Source organism: Pezoporus wallicus, unplaced genomic scaffold, assembly GCF_028554395.1.
Source record: "Pezoporus wallicus isolate ANWC-B61680 ecotype Strahan unplaced genomic scaffold, APGP_CSIRO_Pwel_v1 contig_7397, whole genome shotgun sequence".
Taxonomy (NCBI): Eukaryota; Metazoa; Chordata; class Aves; order Psittaciformes; family Psittacidae; genus Pezoporus; species Pezoporus wallicus.
Window position 1 is genome coordinate 673,311 of NW_026641749.1, and position 17,755 is coordinate 691,065.

The window sequence follows — 17,755 nt, forward strand, 5'->3', positions numbered from 1 at the left end:
TTCAAATCTTCAGAGGGAGCTTTGAGCAAGGCTCAGCTCAGAGACCCAGTCAATACTTAACTGCAGTCCGAAGCCATTGTTTCATGGCTTCTCCCAAGCAGAATGCATTAGTTGGGAACCCTGAGACCTTATTTAATTTTATTCTAACAAGGTAAAAATAAGGGAATGAACAGATTACAACCAAAAATACTTTTTCTTGGAAATATTTATGGTCACAGAAAAAGAAAAAAGAGGACAAGAAAGGTATAGAGGACACTGAACAATACTACAATTTACGTTTGAAGAGTAGCTGGCCACTTACAATTAGGAAAGCAATTCTACCCCTAAACTGATTACCAAGTTTGTAAACCATGCATCAGACAGCTACTGTATGCAAATCCATTTAGTGACCCAAGCAAATGAAGCATGCAAAGAAACCCACCTCCTGTCCTCTTTGCAACACCAACGTCACAGCATGACCACACATTATAGCATGACAATAAGATGTAGCAATGCACCCTTATGCACAGATACAACCTTCTGATGTTTATAAACCGTAAGTAAAAAACACACTTTCACCTTATCAAGAGACCAAAAACAAAAAAATGGTTAAGAATTTACATTCTTGCACATTAAGCACCAAAGTCATATCCAAGCTGTAATTATTTGTCCCCAAAAAGGGATGACTTAACACATAATGACAGAACAATTAGATGTTTTTAAATATTTGTTCTCATTAAAATATCAGGATTTTTTTTTCTGCATTGCAATCACACTTCTGTAGAAGTATGCATTAGAATACTTCTGATGAAGTACACAGAATACTTCTGTAGAAGCATCCATCGAAAGTTTGCAGAATTGCAGCAAGACCAACAAAATCAAAAGGAATATCACAGTGGAAAACCGAGGTAGTCATTTGTAGAATCTCCCCACCTTCTTTTTCAGCTGCTTCTTTTACTCCCCATAACATATCCACATTACACAAAAAGAAAAATCAAACCAAACCAACAAACAAACAAAAATGAAAAACAAAAACAAAAAGGAAAAAAAAAATAAAACCAACCACAAAACCACCAAACCTTCCAAAAATACATTTCTATCACTGAAATACAACTGGATACACAATCATCATTTACCTGTTTGATTTGTTTAGAGTGGTTAGAGTCCTGTCCGAACATGCTTTCTTATCCAAGACTCCACTGAAAGTTTTGAGTAAAAGAACCTGACAAGCCAGTGATAAATTAGGAAAAATTATAGCTTTAGCTTCACATGTGTCAGGATCTTTTGAAAAACACATTTTTTTTCAGTCCTGAGGTTAAAGGGTATGCAACAGCAGAACATATGACCCTTTCCATTTCACACGTTCAGGTTTCAAATGCATGGAGTTTTAAGTGTGTGAGTTGCTTTATTTGACAAGGTTGCATTACTGTCATGGCACTTGTTCAATTTTTGAAATTTGACTCTCAATGCCACTCCTCTCACTTTCAAGGAAAGCTCTTAAGCACTGAAAGATAGGTAGAATGAGCTAGGACAATTAAAGGAAAACACAAACACATCTTCAACAGAGGTAAGACTCCTGAGTAACTGCAAAATGCTTATTTCCAAAACAGAGTTCAAAAGAATAAAGTTATGAGGCTTCCCAGTCAGAAGGAAATAAGTGTAGGTTTGTAACAAGTTTATCTTACCCATGTTTTATATTGCATTCTCCTAATGTCATATGCAAGGTGAAAATTTTAATCAATATACAGATAAATAAGCTTAAATATATATGTAAAACAAATGTGTGACCATACTCAAAACAGTAGCTAAGACGATACCAAAATTTTTAAGAGAAAAACAAAATCTTGTAAACAACAACCAAAATGAAAAGTAAAACGGGCTTTGCAGAAGTGGTAAACAAAAGCACACGTTAAACCTTTTTTAGAGAGATTTAATCATGTTCTATTCTTTTAAGATAGCTTAGCATTACTAATAATGTTTTTTAAATTTGGAGAGAAATAAAAGAGAATGAGGCACAGTGAAATACTGTCAATTGAACAACTGATACTTACTTCATTGTCATCTACTACTGTAACATAAAAAATAAAATAACATCCCAAATCATTCAGTAAGCTCAATGGGAATTTCATGCAAATATAGCCCAGCATATGGTCAGAGTATGGGTAACACACTATTTCTTTTACTCTTTGTTCATTAGATAAATATTGCAGAATACAACTTTAAGTCTATTTATATTGTTGTAGAATACTGAAGAAAAAGGTAATTAGTAATCCCTTATTATAAATCAGAATATTCTGCATTAATCTGGCAATTTCTCAACTGACAAGCTATATCTGTACAAACACTATTCTTGATTCTGACATATTATTTATTAAATAAAAACATTACTGTAGAGATGTGAACCATGATCAGAAGAAAGTGCAGGAAAAGTTCTCAAACCTATGAATTTATCTTAAAAAAAAAACAGAATTTTTTTTTTCCTTCTCAAAGGTGGGAAAGTTTCTCAGAACAAACCCAGTAAGACTACTATCCCTAACAGGAATCAGTATGCATCTCTAGCATATTTAACTGAAAACCACTGAACTTTTTCACCTGGGTACATCACCATATTTTGGGGGGACTAAGACACTACCAAAACTTGTTCTATCTCTGGCATTTTCATTAGAGTGTGGAAAGCAGAGGACATTTTGTCTTAAGGGTAGAGCTGAATACGACAGAAAACAGAAAATTCAAGAAGATTCAGTTAAACCTGTCTGATACTAATTCTAATCTAAAAATCAAGTCTCATAACCATCCACTGTACTAGTTTTATGAAGAAAATAACCACACAAACACAAAGAAAATGCATCATTCCTCTGCCATACATAAGGAAAAAACAGTACAGAAACCCTAATTGGGCATGGGAATGGTGTGATTTCCTCACAGAAGTTACAAAGGCAAAATTGCTTTCATCAGTAATAATACATTAGCTCCAAAGTCTACACCTGAAATAAAATGCTTACAAAACTCTTCCAAATGCTTTGTTCTGAAGATGGCCATTATATCAGCACTAAATCAAGACAGCTAGTATGAAAAATGGAAAACAGAGATTCCTTTTTACAGTAAGCTATAAAATGTAGTTCAGTCAGAGACAGGGTCTGAAAAAGTAATATTAAAGTGATGCTGTAAATCACTAAAAAGCCTTTTTTTTTCTTTAAAGCTGATTCATGCTTCAGACTAGAAACAGTGAATACAGAGATTCTCTTCATAAAGTGTTCTTTGCAAGTAAGTTTTTTACATAACTGAAATATAGAGAAAGGGTTTGCTTGGAATTTGAATGCAGTGAATAGCCTTTACATAATGAGAAGCAAGTATGATCTACTTCTGTAATTAATTTCCCTTTTTCACCCACACTGTCACTTGTTATGGTAATGTGACGCTTAATGACAAATTTCATAACACCTTGATTAAAGATTCTGCAAATAACACTTTTTATTTTGTTTTTATTTTAATGAAAAATCTCTTTATACTCTGAAATCCCTTAGCCTTTCTGCTAGTGAGTTCCTATCTACAATATAACTTTTAAGAGAGTGATTTATTTCATGGTTTTAAGTAAGGATTATGCTACGAAGCGCATTACAAAATGATCGTGTTCTCTGCAGGAAGTGTTCCTAGTATTTTTCACAAAGGTAAGTTGTTTGAAGACTGTTTAAAACATAAATTCTTCAATAAAACTGTGTATGTATTCCTTTACAACATTTATAAACTCAGCAAAAATATCTATTAAACATTCAAAGGACACTCTTGAAATAGATTTAAAAAATCAACTTCACAGAAAATTTTCAAATATTTCTTGAAACCTTATAAGCAACTCAATATGAATACACACAGGTAACATTAAATAGAGCACAGTGTTCTACAACCGGTTCTACCAACACAGAGGCTACAAAAACATGATTAAATTCCAAATGTATTCACCATAAATACAGTTTAAGAATTATAACTTGATTTTTTGTGGGGCTGAATTTTAAGCAAAATAAACTTATTTCATCAACATGTGTAGTCTCAAATTAAACATGTGCTGCAGTTCCTGAAAGATGTGTCTTCCTCTCATTACGTTGTATCTCATAACCACTAGATACCAACAAGTCCACTGGAAATCAAGAAAAATGTCATACTTGGTATTCCATTAAATGAAACTTCAGGAAAAATTGCTTTCCCATTCTCCCGGCATCCTCAAAATACCGTGACATACCACACAACAGGAATCACTGCTCACAATTTTGGTAAATAGGTAATAAATTACATGATTTATATATTAAAGAGTTTATATTTGCAAGGAGAGGTAGCATACTCCAGCAAAACAGGGACTTCCATATTGTTCTATTTTTTAGAAAACAGAGACTTCTTTCCTCAAGACAATGTTTCATTATTTCAAAGAAAAAATAATTCTATCCTATTTGGGCATCCACAAGATCCATCTGGTCTTTAAGGAATATCTTATCTAGAAGAGAACAGCATATTGCATATAGTGCTTTGGAAAACATATAACCTGTGTCCCAGTGGTGTGCTACTATAGCTGATTAATTTTACCTTCATGATCTTAAGTTAATATTTTTTTGGCACATACCAAATTGTCCTCCACTGTATAAGGTGTCCAGCACCTCAGAGTTTAATGCCCATCAGCAATCATATATGATAAGCCAGTTCTCACTTTTGAAACCGATGACAGCAAATCAGCTACCAGGTTCTCTTTTACCTGCTTCAACCCCCTAAAAGATGGAGGCCCCAGTTCTGCAAAAACTGTTTTAAAAAAAAATGAAAAAACAAATATATATATATATATATATAGTCTAGAACTTATTGTGATGCAATCAGACAAATACCCACAGGGAAGCTGCTCTGCCCTTTCACTAGATTTGATACACGCAGATTGTGTGGCCTCACAAAAATCAACCAGCCCAAATACTGAAACTCTTACTCATGATCTACACTATAAAATCATCAATACAGACCTAAATCAACTCCAATACAAAGCAGTGGGAGAATCTTTTTACTTCAACAGAGCTGGATCTGAACACTGCCAAAAACACTGCAATAAAAAAGCATCAGAAGGTGGTGTATCAAAAAAACCCAACCAAATTACAGATCTTGTAGTATCTATCGAGGCACATAATCCAAATAAATAGACGAATTTCCTCATTAATACCCATCAGCCCCTACTGCCTCCGGCAAATGTTAAAACCAAGGATATTTATTTAAACCACTTTAATCCACCTAAAGGACTTTTTCTTTTTTTTTTTTTTAAAGATATTTTAGAACATATGAGTATAAAAAGCCAAAATAAAATCTAAGACAACCAGGCACCAAGGCAGTCTCAAAATTCTCACATGGCTCCTGTCTGCAACTCTAGGTACCTAAATATAGCCAAAATTCTGGTTTTGAGGATCTATTCTCTTTTAAATCAGCGGACTAAAAAACTTGCTTAAATAAATTGCTCATTTTACAGAATAACAAATAATAATTATAAATATTAATGTGAAGCACAACTTTACTTTTTCATTGTCTTTAAAGACAGCATTAAAGATAATTCACTCTGCAATGACTTATGCTTGCATTTGGAAATATTTGTGCACTGATAAGTAGAACTGACACACCAAAGCCGCTACAGCAGTATTCCCAACTCTCTAACCTGATTTTCCTGAAGATGACCTGCACATCATGGACTGAAAATAGAAGGAAAAGGTAAACATGCAAACTACCTGCTTTCACTTAACTTTTTTTTTTTTTTTAGATTTTATTTTATTCTTGTTTACTATGCAGGACACAAGCAAAAGTATACAAAGGCTAAGATGATTTACATCCAGTTAATAAATGCAGGCAAATATTGCCTTTGATCTCAGCAATTTTATAGGAAAGCTCAGTTCACAAAGAAGTGTGCAAGACAGAAAGAAAGAAGGAAAGGCAAAAGTGACCGAAATGCAAAAGGAAAAGTGTATGCAACATAGGCATAAGCAAAGTGACAAATACGACCCCAGAATTAAGATCATTTGAATGCACAAATAATAAACTTCCAAGTAAATGTCACTTCACTGTGACTGAGTTTCCCCAATTGGGTATTGTATATATATCATTTTATATATATAATTATTAGGCACACACTTCCCATGTTCTTTCCCCCCAAAAGCAGAGCTGCCAATGGTGACAGCAGAGTATGTAATTAGTTTTTATTGTTCCCCTGACAGCCATAGCTCTGCAAGGACCCCTTGCCTTTTCTATTGTAAATGTTATGGAAAAATACACTAATGACAGGCATTTAATTATGGCACAGCGACCATGATGGGAGCTGTGCCAAAAGTGATTGGCAGTTTTGGATACCAGATATTCACAGCAATGGTTCTTTTTCTCCCATACCTTGTAATCCAGAAGACTGAAAATATGATTTTGTTAAAATATCTTCTCTAAAGCTTTGCTTATTGTCTACAGATATTATTATTAATAACCACCACCTTAAGGACAAAAAAATAAGGAAAATGCTAACTTCTTCTTCTTGTTCAAAAGTAACATAAGTTTTTTTGAAAGATCTATCCACTGACAATGCCATCAACATGAAAGAAATCCCCACCAACTCTGGCTCATAGATGACTTTTTTTTTTATTTTATGTAGCTAGAAATAAAGATACTATGCCTGCTTAACACACCTTTATTCAATATTTACAATAAACTCTCCCACATTCAGCTGTAGTTGCTGAGGTGCTTTTTCGCCTGATTAAGTAGAAATTGGGAGACATGCTTTTTGGCAGCTTTTGTATCCCTATTATTTCTTCTGGTTTGGCACAAAACCTCCCTTTTGGGAGCACCAGCATTTGTACTGTACCTCGCTTAGTGATGGATCACTAATTTTTAATAAACTAAGCCCCAAGAGAACTGCAAAAAGATGTATAAGTGTATCAGAGCAATAGCTGTAAACAAATAATAATTTTTTAAAAAGAGGGTCAGGGGAGAAGAGCTGTTACAGTACATGAAATATGAGTTTTTTTCCAGACTATGCATGGAAAGCCTACCCAAGAGATCACATACAGTCTGAAGACACAGGTCTGAATTGGACTTTTAACTACTTGATCCAAATCTCTATCTTTAAAAGGCTTTAAAAAAGTGACTAACTAATGTGGATGCACAATTTCCTAGAAGAGCACTATATCTGAATGTCCCTTTCTCATCCCTCCCCCACTACCAGATGAATGAAATTACTCTGTGAAGCAGATCTCTATGAAGAATGACCACACAATTCTGGACCAAATGGTTCTATGTCTATGTAGCAGTCACAAATCCCTGGCTAAGCTGAACAAAGCAACATTATTCCTAAGTGGTAAGTTTGGGAACATAAAAGTGAAGCTGTCTGGCTCTAAAGTGGTAACTTTCAAATAGCTGCAGAATCGATGTTGGCAGTCCATCCCCCAACCAGCTGGCTCTCAAATCAGTAACTTCAAAAATGCAGTTTGCCATTATGGTGGCTTAAGGCACTTTGTGTGCCACTGCAATGACCATGCTGTGTGTGCGTGTCAGAAGGTCAATACTTTCAAATTCCAGAGTCTCTCTTTATTTCCTTCTTTGCTGGAAACAAAAGGAAAGAAAGCAGGATTGATAGCTCCTACTTTGTTAACTTCTGCTCACCAAATGCCCTGCCTACATGAATACATAACTATTTTTTAAAAATCTGAAATCTGATCAGACAACTGCAGTACAGAAAATAAAACAAAGAACAAAAAATATCCAAACCAAACAGAAAAAAAAAAACACAAAAAAAACCCAAACTAAACCAAACAAAAAAAAAAACACACACACAAAAAAAAAAAAAAAAATCATAGCTGGTTTTGCTGCTCATTAACAACGTTAATTAGCAAATTTCTTTGCAATGACTTTTAACAGTTCCAGTGGAGCCAACATCATGAAACCTGCTCTCAGTCCTCACCTAATGCTGATGAACTAGTATAGCTACAAAGGTCATCATCAAATCTAACAGTAACTAAAATAAAACACTTTTTTCTGTCCCTTCAAAAAAATATACACCTATATTTTACTTATACAGAGCTGCCAAAACATCAAAATACTAGACATTGAGAGATCTGGCTTTTTTTAATTAGTTTTGATGAAAAAATTTAGAATGTGTTCAGCTCTAGTTTCAAAGGTACATACTGAGATAAGATACTCACATTTATTTATAAAATTTAAACAAAGTAAAAATTAAAATTAAAAATCCAATGTATAGTACCAGAATGATAACAAAAATGTATATATATTTCTTAGCAATTCCCTAAGTCATAACATAATGTCAGGGAGCAGAATTTCTTGAAATTCTATGAAAAATACTACTTTGAAGTCTACAAAAGCAAAAAGGTGGTGTTTCATTGCTACCCATTAGTGAACGACTGCAGCGATAACTGTTACTGACGAACAGCTCACACAATGAGAAGATGCTAGCCACTGGCCAGCACTCACCTCTAAGCAAAAAACTTAAATCATTTTTGGGAGGAAAAATTGTACTATTTTAACAGATAAAGAATGTCAGTGATACACAGCTAACATTAACTACAACACAATACACATTATGTCAAAATATGCATCCTTTTTATACGTCACAAGGCCAAATTTTATCTTTCCGAATGGAACAAAAAGATATTTCAGCAAAGAGTGGCCAGAGCCAAAGCAAATGCATCTCCTACTCCAGTTTTTTACCTCACCAGATGATTCACAAGCAAATCATTCCTTGTCTGCACTCCAGTGCCATTTCATTACCATCATCAAAAACTAAAAATGGTGCCTATCAATAACAGTGTTCTTCAAGAGTCCAATGAAAACAAACAACAAATATAAAATTACTAAATGATAAACACAAAGCAAAATGTTTTAGCGTGGGTATTACTGTTGAACAGTTCCTCATTAGATTAACATGCTGAATTCACGACAGAAAATTACCAAAGTAGAAATTAACTACTTAGGGGTTTTGTCAGTTTGAGATCTTTGTTTTTTTCTCTTCCATGCCATGTATCAGCATGGATTTGTAAATTCTTCCACTAGACTATGATGCAAGTGACAATAAGAACTGTAATTTTCAAGGCTTTTCAAGTAAAAATTGCCGAACCTGAAGGAGAATTTGCTATAAATTGGCATTAGCCATTCAAGCAGATCTTGCTAATTAACAGGAGTCTTGTGTATCTTTTTCTTTTGACAGCATTTTTACTGTCATACATTTAAACAGAAAAATGGCCATAAAACTCCGAGCATACCAGTTAACAGAACAGGGACATAAAACAATTTTTCTACATTTTGCAGCAATTAAAAACAACTATTTTTTTTCCTAAAACTAGGATCTAACGAAGTATTTTCATTGACCTGTGAACAGTAAAATGTGAAGGATGAAATTATATATATATATGTATTGGGGGGGTGTGTGTCTTTTTTCTCTTATTGGCATTCTACAGAAAAGAATATAATCTCAATCCTTGCAAACCAGCATTCTTTTTGCAAATATTTTCAAATAATTGATTTTAACACAGATTACTTAAAAAATGTGTAGCAGTGAGAATTTGTGGGTTTGTAACTTAACAATCTACGCTCAGATTTTTAAAAAATATTTCAGACATCTATACATGCTTGCACACTAATACCACCATTTTAAATGAGCTCAACTATTATTTAGCTTGTAGAAACTACAATGACTAGAGAGAATGCAGAAATGCAAGGAAGACTTCTACTGTGTGAAGGATTCTGATCTTCCATTCAACTATGCAGAAGCACATTACAGTACAGCTTACTCACAAAAACTGTAATACCACCAAAAAGCAATTTCAGTAACATGTCTGTTTATTTTAAACCAAATGTTTCCATTTCATTATGTTGGCATGCTGCTGACTGGCTAAATTTTAACCACAAATACAAGGAGAACCTAAACAAAACAGGGCCCTCTATTCTCAACAGTCGATTACACCATTCAGAAACACTGGAAGATTAAATTAATCATAAGACTAAAGACATTTTCAAAAAACGGTGCTGAGAACTGGATAGCAGAGCAAAAAGTTGGAAAAAAGTCCCAGTTTCAAAGTACTACAAATTGGATTTCAAAAATCTGAAAAACAGTGAGCCAAAGCAAGAGAGGTTATAACTCACAGCTATGGACAAACTATTGTATATTCCTGCTTTCTTCAGGAAAGGTAGCGTCTTTGTTAGTATCTTCTCTAAGGTGATCCAGACAACCAGCCTTCTTCACATGCTTTCTTAAAGTCTGATATTTCAACAACGTAATACTCTGCCCAGCGACAAACTGGTTTAGGAAGAAGCAGTAACAAGGTACTCTAATAAGCCCAGAGATCTCTCAAAGCACATCCAGTAATCTTTGCTGTTTCTCTCTGTATTTGTGTGCCTGAGTGCTTGCTTATCTACCTATCCACCTATTGACCTGGGGACTACTAATTAGCACAATGGGAAGATGGCTAAAAACAAAACCACAGATTCTAAAAAAAAAATATAAAAATTCATTATTATTTATAATTTTAAAACAAAAGACATTAGCAGGAAGATGGGACCTGGGAATCAGTTTGTGAAGCTCCTTGTTTTCTAAACATTTAAGAGTGAGATTATTTTCTTACACAACAGTCATGATTTACTCTACACCCCACCACCTTCTAATGACACACGCCAAGGTACACATACATATGTATATATGTGCATATATACACATAAGTATACATATACATACATTGAAATGTATGCATATTTGCATACGAATGTGTACATATTACATACCCCTCTCCTTATGAATTCAAAGACCATGACTCTGAAGAACTAATTGTATTCATTCATTTTCTCAGCCCAGCATGAAGCTGGTAGATTGCTGGGATCATAGCAACAGGGAAGAGAAAGAAAGGTTCATCTTTATCTGTCCATCTCCAAACAGATATAGGGCTAGCAAAAGAATGCAGGGAAGTGTCCTCACTATGTCCATTTGAAAAAGATTTAAGAAGTATTTCATGAAGACCATGTACCACTTTAACAATGTGCCCTTCATATGAAGGTGGAAGCCAGTGAAACTATTGTTCTTTGTGTAATTTTTCCACAGAATGTTTCAAACTGTTTCAAAACCCCACTTTTAAAATAAACACCAATATTTTGGAGACACAAGGTGCTAGTGAAACTATTTAAAGCATGGAAAGCAGGCGTAAAAAATGGAAGGCTCTACTACCACTCATTAATTACAAGAAATCAGACAGAGATTTGAGCTCTCAAAGCAAGCTGCTGGATAAAATGCTCTCAAAATACAAGCTATGCCGTTTCAAATCAGTTACACAGAAGTGAGAATGTATGTGTGTATCTCAAGTGCTTTAGCTCTTATGCTTCCCTTGACATACAAGAATTATACGGAATACCAACACAAAAAAAAATGCCTTGATTTTGCCCCTGTTCATCCCCAACTTCTTAGTTGTTCTTAACACACGTAACTGTCTTCATCTGACTTCAACTGCTTCTGCATGGTTTCTCTAATCTCTGAACATAGGCAGAACTATTCCTAGTTGGAAAACAAACAAGCCAAACAAAAAAAAAAATTAAAAATAAAATAAACCAGCCACATGATCTCAACATATCAACCAACATGCCATGGTGAAATCTCCAAACACATGTAAAGGGATAGTAGGCTACTCAGACATTCACTCAGCCATCCAGAGTGCTCCTGAGCAGTGCCAGGAAGGCATAACCAGCCACAGCTGGGCTTCTAAAAATTATATCTATGCATTTAGCTGGTTCAGGGAGGCACTTAAGTACACATCCATTCACCCACACAACTGCAACAGAACTTAAGTGCATCAGCATGCTCTGCAGGGAAGTCAAATGCAGTCCTGAAAAAGTGCCTAAACACTCAGCTACAAAATCCACCTGAGTTTAAACATCCATTGTCAAATTCTGGTCTATGCATAGAATTTTCAGAAGCATGCATTCAGCTTTCTGTTCACTGCTCCCAAATACCTATCACAAAAAAAAAAAAAAAAAAAAAATTTAAAAAAAAAAACAAACAAAAAACCAAAACAACCACAAAACACTATACCTCTAGCAATAATGATCAAATTGTGATAAACAGCTTAATTATAGAAACTCACCAGTTAAAGTTGAAATGATTTTTCAGTATCTAAATTCTCTAATAACCACCTAATTTCTTTATTTTATTACCCACATAAATACACAGGGAGAAAATATATCAGCATCCTATGTCTTTATAGTTCTCTTGTAGATGTAACTTTATACACAATTTTCCTGTATAAGATACAGACAAATACAATAATACTTCTAATAAAAGAATATTTGCTTTCATGAGACTACAAGATTTGTCCTCTATTTATGACCACAAACTAGACTTGAAATGCAAGTATTTGTAACCACCTTGAAACTTCTAACAATTTTTGAAGCTGCATAACCTGCCACTGAAAACAACTTACAGAGAAATACCTAAATATAAACCACAATAGCGAAGCAACAACCCTGCAAGCAGAAAAATGTAGCAACAATTAGAAGTAGTTCAGCTTGAACTCTGACAAGATTAAGAGCAATAGCAAGCACTAAGCAAGTAGACCGCTTCAAAATTTGGCTCAGGTACATGACATTTTGGATAAATTCTAACTTCAAGGACACTAGTAATCAGGACTAAGTGAATATGCTCTACTACAAAACTAACCTCACAAACTATTTTAAGTGCTGGATTCAGAATAACACTATTTGACAATAACATTTTGCTGCCCCATACAAGAACACATATGCAAACAGTGCTGAAAGACTAAAGCACTTTAAGACGATAATTATAATTTATGTACACTTAATTCTAAGCCTACATAAATAACAAAAAATATATTAGAACACATTTTCAAGCTTACTTGAGATTTATTTCCAATAAAAAAAAATCATTATTAACACCCCTTATTTCATTATAGTTTAGGATCCTAATACTTAACATATTCTCACCTGGAACTGGACCACAGTATTTATGGTACTTCATGTATATTGATAATTAAATACATAAGAAAAATAAAGTACAGGAATACTTACAATATTTCTAACAGCAGACTTAAGCTCTGTAAGAATATGCAACTTTGATATTTCTACATACTAATGATCACAGAACATTTTTAATTGCTCTAGCAGAACTCTGGCAACTAACCAAGAAATGTAATATGAACTTTGCTAATAGGGTCTTAGGAATTTTCTTTTATTTACCAAATATTGTTTGCACCAGGAACACTTATGAACTGGGCTACTCATCAATTTACTAATGTGCCTTTTAAAAAGGATGAGATCTTAATGAATTTCAATAAGTTGCTAGAGTTCCATATTAAAAACCTAAACATTATTGCACCTGAGGAAAGTACAATCATTATGAAATTCTTCAAAGTTTTGATGGAACCTTATGGTGCCTTTAATCATTGTCAAAATGATGAACATTTCATTTTTAAAGTGAATTAATTTATTTCTACAGCAGTTTATTAATTCCGAGTAAATACAATAAAGAAGCAAGCTAAAGCACAATGATGGCATTTGTGTTTAACAAATGACAGCATGTTTTGTCTTCTAATTTCAAATGGTTATCACCAAGTAAGCATCCCTACTTACTTCTACGTATATAAAAACCAGACTTCTCATCTCCCGAGTCTGTCTCTGCAGCTAAATCACTGCAAAGTTATTCCTGCAACATTGTTAACTGCTCTGACAATTTTGATAACCAAACTGGATTTTGCCTTCAGCTTAGATTCTAACAAAACAAATTCAAACAAGGGGATTTTATTTTCTTTGGGTCTCTTACACCTACAATTCAGGTGTTTGGCTATTTTTCTGTAGTGATCATGGAAAGCACACAAAAACTGGCACACTGAGTAAAACAAAGGAGAAATACATCTGCACCCTGCTCCTTCTCATATTTTTCACTCACAGATAAACCTACCATGTCCAAATACATACTTGCACTGTGAGAGCGCAGTGAATATTTAAAGACAAGTTTGTTTTTAAGAGAGGGTTTAGAAACATAATTCACTCTTTCTCTAGTGTCTGAAAGAGCAATAAAACTACCTTTTCTTTGTAGTCTGCTGGTGTTTAATATTGGACTAAGAAGAAATTTCATGAATGGTAATAAGATTAAATTTACGAGAATCCTTACAAAACCATTCAATGCATAATACCTACCAACTAGGTAAGCGCTCCTTGTACCTTCAACTACCTTTATCTATGTGCAGTTATTGTGTAAGCACATCACACAAAAGACAGAAGTGAAAAATATTGAATGCAAAGCTATTTTTTAAGTATTTTAGCTGTTACACCAGCAACATGTGCATTTAGTGAGAACTATTTCAACAATCCTCATTCTGCCCAGTGGAATTTGTGAATTTTACTTACCCACCCACCCAGTCATCAGTTAATTTCATTTTGCTTAACAAGAGCAGAATAAACTCTGGTTTTGGGAGACAAGCAATTTTTTGAGAAGTGTGTTCTTTGATGTGAGATGTAACTTTTCACCTTATTTACTCTGAATATTTTATTTTTTTTTTTTTTTAAGTAACGTGTAAAACAAGGAAAATGTAGAGAGAGGGGTTTGGAAATATGAATGCTCATCATTCCCAAGCACGATTGTTACTTTGGACAAATCTTTGTCTCAAGCTTTTTTTTGTCACCTACTTATCATTGGGGCGTTGTTACCAGGATCACAACATTAAAGTGCTGGGCAGAGTAGCTAAGTCTGGGCACTTGAAAATTCTGCCCGTTAACTTCGGCATCACCTGTTTTGAAGCTACTCTGGAATACCGAATAGAGGAGTTTTCTGCAAGCAACACAGATCTATTAAAAAACATGACCTGTGACAAAAATCAATGTACTAATCTCAAACCCAACAGCAGTATCAGAAGTGTAAGAAAGAGATAACCTAAGATAAAATGTCCCCAAATGTACTTAGACTAGCTAGACGGGGGGGTTGTGGATTTGGCGTTTTTTCTCTCCGGGGGGGGGGCGTATATTTAAAAAAGGGTGAGTTTGCTCACAAGCACTTTAACAAGGGAAAAAGAAAATGTAATACCCAGGTGGTTCTTTACGCAAACACATGGATACCATTTGGAGCAGGTCTGATGCTAAACATGAGGGAAAACTCCAGAAAAAAAAATTAATGAAGCCTCCGTTTTCAGCAGAAGATTGGCTGAACTGCATGCTAAGCCTGCTGTCGAAAACCCTCCAGCGCGCCCGTGCGCGGGGAGGCTCTGCAGCACCGCTCACCCCGCCGGGGACACCGGCGAGCCCCGGCCCCTGGCTCCGTACCTACCTACCTGCTCACGGGTACCTCTAGCCTGCCCGGGAGAGCCCCCCTCCGGGCGGGCAGGGCAGGGCAGGGCAGGGCAAGGCAGGGCTGGGCCAGGGGAAAGACACCCCTCCACCGCAGCTGACAGTGATCCCGGCCGCGGCTGCCGCGAAGCCGGGGCCGGTCGCCCCGCTCCGTCCCGTCCCGCCGGGAAAAGAGACCCCTGCCTCGGGAACGCGCGTTGCCTGAGGCAGCAGCCCCCCGGGGGACGGCGGCTGCCCGCGTCCCCTCATCCCACCCCAACTCCTAGAGGCGCCTGTGTTCCCCCTGCCCACGGCGCACCGGAGGAGCATCCGCCCGGCCCGGTGCCTGCCGAGCCCGGGGAAAGTGGCGGGAGCACAGAGAAAAAAATGCCACCGCCTCCGTCCTGCTTCCCCCGTCGCTGCCTCTATCTTCTGAAAAAGAAAGTTTCCCTCCCCTCATCTCCCAGCCGGGGCAGTTTCTGCTCGATTCGCGCCCGCCCCGCGTACCTGGGGTTGGTGCTGTTCCAGTACACGGCGTAGCGGTCGGCCACCGCCTTGGCGCCGGGCTCCTGCCCGCGCACGCACACCCACAGCGCCGCGGCCGCCAGCAGCAGCATCTCCACGTGCGGCATCGCGGCGAGGCGGGATGAGGAGAGATGGAGAAAGAGGGGGTGATAAAAATAAACAAAAATAAAAGCAAGCGGGACCGAGCCGGGAAGCTGGAGGCTGAGGGGTGAATAAATAAAAAGCGGTGAGCAAGAGGCGGGCCGGCTCCTCACCGAGCGCCTGCCTCCGCAGACGGGCAGCCGTCAGGGAGGCGCGATTCGCGGTCCCTCAGGGAGCCTCACCCCTGCGGAGGATGGTGGGGGCCAAGGCAGGCGGCGGCGGCGGCAAGAGGCGGGCGGTGCTCATTCACCGGGAGTCCCGCACGGAACCCGCGCCACGACATACACCGGCGGGCGAAGAGGCACCGCTCCTCAGCCCCCTGCGAGCGGCCCCGCGGCTCGGGGGACGCCTGGGGGAGAGCGAGCGAGAGAGCGGAGAGGAGAGAAGGGAAAGGGAAGGAGATCTTTACCCCGCAAGCCCACAGGGGTCCTGGCAGTGTATTAAAGGCTGTCAGAGGGGCGAGAAGTACCAGCGGATCTTAAGTACAAAGTTTATGTTTTCCTTCCTGCCCCTCAGCAAATTAAAAACAAACAATAAAACTAAAAAAAAAAAAAAAAAAAAAGAGGGAAAAAGAAGGAAAAATAAGGGGGGGAGGGAGAGGGTGAGAGAAGCAAAAGCCCTGAGGAGTTTGCTGCGCTGATGGAGTTGGGGAGCCTGTTCTGCAGCACAGAGAGTGTCTTGAAGACTTTGTGGAGTGGTTTCTTGTCCTTCCTGTTCCTGGGCGGTGGATGCACCAAGGGCTGAGCAACAGCGAAGGCGGAAGGAAAAAAAAAATGGAAGGGGAAAAAAAAAAAAGAAAAAGGAGTGGGGTAGTTAAAAAAAAAAAAAAAAAACGAACGGCAAATCCAAGAAATATTGCGGCGTGGAAGCCAAGGAGATGGAAATTAAAAAAACTGTTCTATGAGAGGGCGTAGAAAAGCAGAACCTTGGACTAGAAAATCAAGCCTGCAAACTCCTCTAATGGTGCTGGTCTTGGCTCGCCTCTTCTGCTAGGGGTGCGAACGGAGGGACACGGCGGCGTGCGGAAATCTGCTCCTTCAGTCTCCCGGAACCTCTCCGTGATAAAGCAGGGTCCAGTCCCAGGAACATCAACTTCTGCGGAAGGACAAAACAGTTTGAAAGAGCAGGAAGGGGGGAAGAGAAAGAATCCACCCCTCAGATGACTACATAAGGAGACAGCGGGGGGGGGGGGGGGGGGGGAAGAAACCCAGTACTTCGTCTCGGTCTTGCCCAACAGCTGCTCCCCTTTTCCCTCTGAAGCAGCAAGAGCAGCGAGATAATATATACCACGCCAGCAGGCAAATAAATAAACTTGAATGCGGCGGCAGGCAGGGAGGGATCGTAAAGCGCGACGAGGATTGGAGGGACAAAAGTCAGTTTTTGGGAAAAAAAAAAAAGAAAAAAAATTGCTTTATGGGAAGGGGAAAAAAAACCCTTTTTAAACAGTCACGCCCCCTTTTGCAATGACCGGTCCCTTCACTGCGTGTAAATCCGACATCAGCAACCTGGAAAAGCTCGGAGACTGGCGCGTTGCGCTGCAGAGGTACACGCGTGTGCGCAGCTGAGGCAGCCGCAGCGGGCGGAACGCGGTGCGCGGAGGTAGGCACGCATACATACGTGCACGCGCGTGTATCCGAGGCAGGAGCTGGCGCCGGTGTGCTGGAGGGAAGGAGGCGAGGAGGAGGTGGAGGTGCAGGCTGCCAGCTCGGAGCACGGGCGCTGCTGCTGGATCATGTGGCGTTTTTGCATGCAGTTTACTTGTGGAAGGGGGGGTCAGCCCGCACAGCCACTC

At 38.1% G+C, this 17,755-nt stretch overlaps 1 protein-coding gene across 2 annotated transcripts in view; it reads right to left on the reverse strand.

The window, feature by feature from the left end:
• EFNA5 (ephrin A5) overlaps positions 1–15,981 on the reverse strand; it is a 205,844-nt gene extending 189,863 nt beyond the window's left edge. For both annotated transcript variants that reach the window (XM_057425082.1, XM_057425081.1), the window contains exon 1: positions 15,805–15,981. In XM_057425082.1, coding sequence (XP_057281065.1) covers positions 15,805–15,929 — 125 coding nt within the window. In that variant the 5' untranslated portion in view covers positions 15,930–15,981. The remainder of the gene's footprint in view (positions 1–15,804) is intronic.
• Positions 15,982–17,755: the final 1,774 nt, after the last annotated feature.